This window comes from Astyanax mexicanus, chromosome 3 (assembly GCF_023375975.1).
Source record: "Astyanax mexicanus isolate ESR-SI-001 chromosome 3, AstMex3_surface, whole genome shotgun sequence".
Lineage (NCBI taxonomy): Eukaryota > Metazoa > Chordata > Actinopteri > Characiformes > Acestrorhamphidae > Astyanax > Astyanax mexicanus.
The window spans coordinates 48,601,685-48,607,636 of record NC_064410.1 but is presented as its reverse complement, the minus strand read 5'-3'; the positions used below and the strand labels follow the sequence as shown (position 1 = coordinate 48,607,636).

General features: G+C 35.2%; 1 protein-coding gene across 1 annotated transcript; it reads left to right on the top strand.

The window, feature by feature from the left end:
* Positions 1-203: 203 nt before the first annotated feature.
* Positions 204-5,570, top strand: tfpi2 (tissue factor pathway inhibitor 2). The gene is made up of 5 exons (XM_007259804.4): positions 204-449; positions 666-836; positions 3,119-3,298; positions 4,866-5,039; positions 5,149-5,570. The coding sequence occupies exons 1-5, from the start codon at positions 377-379 to the stop codon at positions 5,208-5,210; spliced, it is 660 nt and encodes a 219-aa protein (XP_007259866.3). The 5' UTR covers positions 204-376; the 3' UTR covers positions 5,211-5,570.
* Positions 5,571-5,952: the final 382 nt, after the last annotated feature.

The following is a 5,952-nucleotide window of genomic DNA, read 5'->3' as shown; positions in this document are numbered from 1 at the left end:
CCTATTGTTACACAGTGTTAGTTTGTCTGAACTCTTGGCACAAAGGGCACGTTAGATGGATATTTTACCCAGTTATGTAACTTGACAACTTCTCTGTGAGAGTAAAGCTGTGAGTAAAGGGTTAAACAGATGATTGTTCTCCTCATCTAACATCTGAAACAGATCAGAGGAGTCTGTGTTAGAGAGAGGGTGTAGTGTAGTGTGAGAAATAGGCGGTGTGAGTCAGTAGAGCAGACCGCCCTTTCCCACACCACACAAACTTCAGTCCAACTGCCCTATAAAACTGCGATGGAGGAGCAGACGGCCAGTTAGAGACTGACTGCACTTCATCCACCCAGACACTTTCTCCAGCCCGGACACAGCGACTCTTACAGCCATGGAGGGACTTTTACTCGGGAGTATTTTACTGATAAGCTCAGTGCAGAGCCTGCTCGCTCTCAACCCCTCAGGTAACTATTATAACTCTCTCTCTCAGCTCGGGACTGAATTTAGAGTTTTGGAGAGAGAGAAGTGTCAGGGACTGCTGCTGCTGCTGTGTGGGAGAGTTTATTGTGCTCTTCTTTTTCTTCTGCTGACCTGAAAAACTCCTGTAACGCTACAGGTTTTCCTCTGTTTGATTCTTTTGTTTGAAGACTGAACTTGTTCTGTATCGTTTTTTTTTACAGAGGTCTGCCTTCTGCCAGCGGTTGAAGGTCCATGTCGAGGACTCGTCAGTCGTTATTTCTACAACACCCTCACCCAGCGCTGCGAGGAGTTCAGCTATGGAGGCTGTGGAGGAAACGCCAACAACTTCGTCACTTTTCAGGAGTGCCATAAAATGTGTTACACCATACCAAGTACGTTAAACTCACTGTCAGTATACTAACTTTTTATTCCAATAAGTTATTTAAATACTTTCCTCTCTGCAAAAGTGGAGATGTAATGTTTATTAATTCTGTAATTCTGTAAATAGTGTAGTTTTGTGTGACATAGAGCTCTGGGAAAAATTAAGAGACCACTTCACTTTATCTAATTTAGCTATTTATATGTATATGTTTAAGTAAAATGAACACAGTTGTTTTCAGCAATTAATATTCGGTGGAACAACCCTGTTTTTTACATGAAAGTTTTCATGTATCGTGGCGTGTTCTCCTCCACCAGTCTTACACACTGCTTTTGGACAACTTTATGCCACTCCTGGTGCAAAAATTCAAGCAGTTCAGCTTGGTTTGATGGCTTGTGATCATCCATCTTTCTCTGGATTATATTTCAGAGGTTTTCAATTTGGTAAAATCAAAGAAACTCGTCATTTTTAAGTGGTCTCATTTTTTTCAGAGCTGTATGTGGAACATAATACTTACACATTGGAAACATTAAAATCACATTCAACAGGGAGTCAAAATGGGATAAGCCTTGCTTTTAAAATGGAAGGAAAATAACTTTTCTATGGGCTCAGACTAAACATGAAATGCTTCAGTTTCTTTGCACTCTAAATATCTGGGTGTCTGATTTGAATCTGACATTGTTGACACAACCAAAAACATTAAAATCACATTCAGCAGGGAGTAGGCCTTTCTTTTATATTAATCAAAAAATACTTTCCTGTTTGCTCAGACTAAACATGAAATGCTCAGCAGGGAGTCAAAATGGGATAGGTCTTGCTTTTATAATAATAATAATAATAAAAACTTTCCTATTGGCTCATACTAAACATAAAATACTGAGCAGGGAGTCAAAATGGGATAGGTCTTGCTTTTATAATAATAATAATAATAATAATAATAAAAACTTTCCTATTGGCTCATACTAAACATAAAATACTGAGCAGGGAGTCAAAATGGGATAGGTCTTGCTTTTATAATAATAATAATAAAAAAACTTTCCTATTGGCTCATACTAAACCTAAAATACTCAGCAGAGGGTCAAAATGGGCTAGGCCTTGCTTTTATAATAAAAGGAAAATAATGTTCCTATTGGCTCATACTAAACATGAAATGCTTCAGCCTCCCTTCTCTTCTAATCAGACCAGAACAACTGACAGTGGGAATCAGCAGAACTGACTGATTCTTGGTTCAAATTTGCTACTCTAAAATACTACTGGTTTAAAATAGGACACTACACTGCTGAACAATCCAGCCCAAGACAAACTTCTTCTCTTGGTAGCTGATTTTAGATGCTATAAGTTGGTCTTTATGGAAGCCCATTTTTTCACTACTTGAAAAACAGTAAGGGTCCTCCAGTAAGTCATAATAATGAAAACATACTACTATTAGTATCTCATTATTTTGACTTAGGCAAAAATAGGCTTTCATAGGTCTTTGATAGTCAGACAGGTGAAAACGTGCTCTACACTGGTAAGAAAAATGGTTAACCAGCTCCTTGCCTGTATATAGTAAATGTTTCATTTAAGTTTGGTCATAATTGACTAGCTGCTGGTCAACCATCATGCTGGTCATGATGGCCATGCTGTTTGACCAGTTTAGTATCATTGTTTATTCTGGTCAATCAATTTAGTCATGTTGGTTATGCTACATGCTTCAACCAGCTTGACTTTGCTGTACATGACGTAAAAAATGGGATAGGCCTTGCTTTTATTATGGAAGGAAAAGAACTTTCCTATTGGCTCATACTAAACATGAAATGCTTCAGATTCTCTGCACTGTGATACACTTCACTTTATTACAGATGATATTACTGCTGTATTTTGTGCCATTGGATGTTTTCAGTGTTTTCTTGTTATTTATTTGGCTTGGTTCAAAACAGTCTCCACTTCTTTCTAATTTGACATTAGCATCTTAATTTGTGTGCATACAATATTGGTTTGCATCCAGCCCACAGGCGATTGCTCATGCTTTTCAGAATCCAGTTGCAATATTTATATATTTTTTAATACTTGACCAGATGACCGTAAGACTCAATTGTAAATGTCACATTAGTCTCAGCTGGGTTGTCTCTAAAATTCACAGTTTATTTTTTTAATTAAACATGTTTTTAAATGTCATATACTATGTTATTAATAATTACTGTGTGGTTCATAGATAATGAAATCAGATCTTTTTTTTTGTTTTTTTTTATGTTACAGAATGCTAATGTGATACAGACCTATAAAATCACTGATGAAATATTTTTCCCTTCACAGAAATTCCTCAGATCTGTCGCTTTCCAAGTGAAGTGGGGCCGTGCCGCGCCCTTCTCAGTCGCTACTTTTTTAACATGACCACCATGCAGTGTGAGCAGTTCTATTACGGAGGCTGCCAGGGAAATGAGAACAACTTCCAAAGCCACCAGTCATGCATGGAATACTGCAGACCCTCAAAATGTAGGTATACTATATATACTATATATAAAATTGATGTCCAAATGTGCACCCCTTCTAGTGAATGCATTGCTGACACTGATGTGCAAATGTACAAACACAGCTGGTCTTGTTTCTGTAGAGAAGTACTGCCGATAAAAAATTACCTCTCTGGAACAAAAAATCTATTGGCAACAGGCCTAATGTGTAGCAATATTAAGTGGAGCAGTGGATCTGTGCACCATCCAGTAATATTGGGAAGAGTTCAGGAGTTTGGAAAGGAGTTGGATAGTAAATATTTAAAAACCTGACCTCACTATGCTTTTGTTTCTTGTTTTAATATCCTTGATTTCAGGAGAAACAGTGAATGAGAAGTTGCCCCGATATCCTTACAGTGTAGTTCAGGAGAAGGAAATTTAAGGCTGAGATTCCATTCTTTAGGGCCCAGTTTCCCTAAAGCATCTTAGCATCAAGAAGATCTTTAAATAGAGAGAGAGTGTATTATGTGGAGTTCGCCCGTCCATCAAAGAATCTTCTTAGTTCTAAAAACGTTTTGTGAAACCCACCCCTGATGGTTAGTTTTCAGAAAAAATGTAACTAAAATCTACAGAATTGTTTAAGATGTGTGAGTTTAAAAGGAACCTTGGGACATGTTTGCTTTTAAAATTTCTAGATTGCTAAATTTCTAAAATTGCTAGGTATTGCAGCACCAGATATAATTTTCTGCTTTAGTCATCACATTCAGAGAAGAAAAGATCTTTCCACAGGAGAAATAATTGGGTTTATTTTAAGACTATATATGAATTGGCTCTTTTCTTTAGAAAATTGATCAATATCTGTTGAAAAAAACATTGCAGGTCATTTGGCTGTGAGGCTCTGAAACCCAATGGCTTTATGGAGAAAATCTGATGGCAGAAATAAAACGTAGTATTGAGTGAAGAACGTAAAATGTAAAGAATATAAAAGGTATTTTTTCCCATATCGCCCATTAAGAAAAGGCTAAAGATAAGATAAGCTATCCTTTATTAATTCCACAGTGGTGAGTTATATTGGCAAGGTACAAAAGCACAGAAAATAGAACTGAAGTTCTGAAATAACAAACAACATCAAAACCTGTATATACAAAAAAACAAGAATAATATTAAGTATTGTATATTACACATTAGCTAATAGTACAGTACATGAGCTAAGCAAATAAATTTGATATTTTACATAGTGGTGGTAAACAGATTCCATATGAATCCAATGAATGCAAAATATTGTTATTAGTCTTGGATATTTGTTACACAGGCAGATAATTTAAATTAGAATTTAATGTAGAATCTCTCTTAAAGTGCTGTGTAGTCCAGGACTAGGCCTAATCCCTGTCTGGGAAACCAGCCCCATGTTTTAATTGAACTTTATAATGACATTTAGACACTTTACATCACTTCATTATTGCTGTAATTCCATTTATAGACTTTAAAGGACTCTTATCCATTTTGTTGGACTAAAAATAGCAGCTAATGTAACTCCACGCTGAAGAGTTTATACAGCAAGTTTGAAATGTTGCTGTATATTAATTTTAATCTGTTATGATCTTGTTTTACAGCGATTCCTGTGATCTGCCAGGGTGTGTTGGATAAGGGGAAATGTTCGGCCTCCATACCAAGATATTATTACAACTCCGCCAAAAAAACATGTGAAGAGTTCACATACACAGGATGTGGTGGAAGCAGCAACAACTTTGTCTCCAAACAAAGCTGCATGGATGTCTGTGCTAGAAGTGAGTATGGGGATGTGTTTGGCTGCAATTATGTTTGGTAAGAGGATTATTGAGAGGTATATATCATGGCCGCATCGATTGACTGATTGATTTTATTTGCTGTTTTCAGAGAGTAAACCTGGGAAGATGAGGAGAAAGCTGATCCCAAGAAAACCTGAAAGAAGGATATGATTCCCTGGCTCAAGTGTAAAAAATCTAAAAGGCTCTGAAAGCAAATCCATATACTCAACATAATGTGAATACACTGTACACTGTTTTTTTTTCTCTTTTCATTGTATTTTTTTATTTTCCAATGACAGTATGTAACTTAACATATGCCTAAAGATACAGAATTTTGAAGTATATATTTTTCAGTCATTTATTTTTTTTACCTATGTATTGGAATTGCACTGTGAATATTTGTTACACTCACTAATTTTTATATTTTACAGTTTACAGTTTTTTAATGTTTTACATTTATATATGTATTAATATGTGTATATGTATATTTAATTTGTTTGTATTTTTAAATAAAATCTCTCACAACTCGTATTTTCTGCGTTATATTTATTACTTTTACTTTGCCAAAAATGTTTAAACTCTCTTTAAACTCATTATAAGGTGCGTTAGTGTTGGACTGAAATATTCAAAATGCTTACTTTTTAATGGAATATAAAAAAAAATATTTATTTGTAATCCCTTTTAAACATTTTATTAATCATTTCATCAAAAATGTATTTTGTCACACAAAATAAAGTAAAAAACTACAAAATATAAAGCCAATGGGATTGTAAAAGCCTTTGCCCTGTAAACAATGTTAAAAACAAGTGTGTAATTAAATGTATTCATGCAAAAAGCAGCAACAATTCTGGATTGAATATTGTAAGGAAAAAGAATGTGATCTTGTTCTTTAACAGATGTATAGTGAATAGTG

Bases quoted from the DNA above. Each gene is read 5' to 3' on its own strand.
- tfpi2 (XM_007259804.4), top strand. From the start codon at position 377: ATGGAGGGACTTTTACTCGGGAGTATTTTACTGATAAGCTCAGTGCAG. The intron at 837-3,118 runs GTACGTTAAACT...TTCCCTTCACAG, and splicing joins AATGTGTTACACCATACCAA to AAATTCCTCAGATCTGTCGC. The intron at 5,040-5,148 runs GTGAGTATGGGG...TGCTGTTTTCAG, and splicing joins CATGGATGTCTGTGCTAGAA to AGAGTAAACCTGGGAAGATG.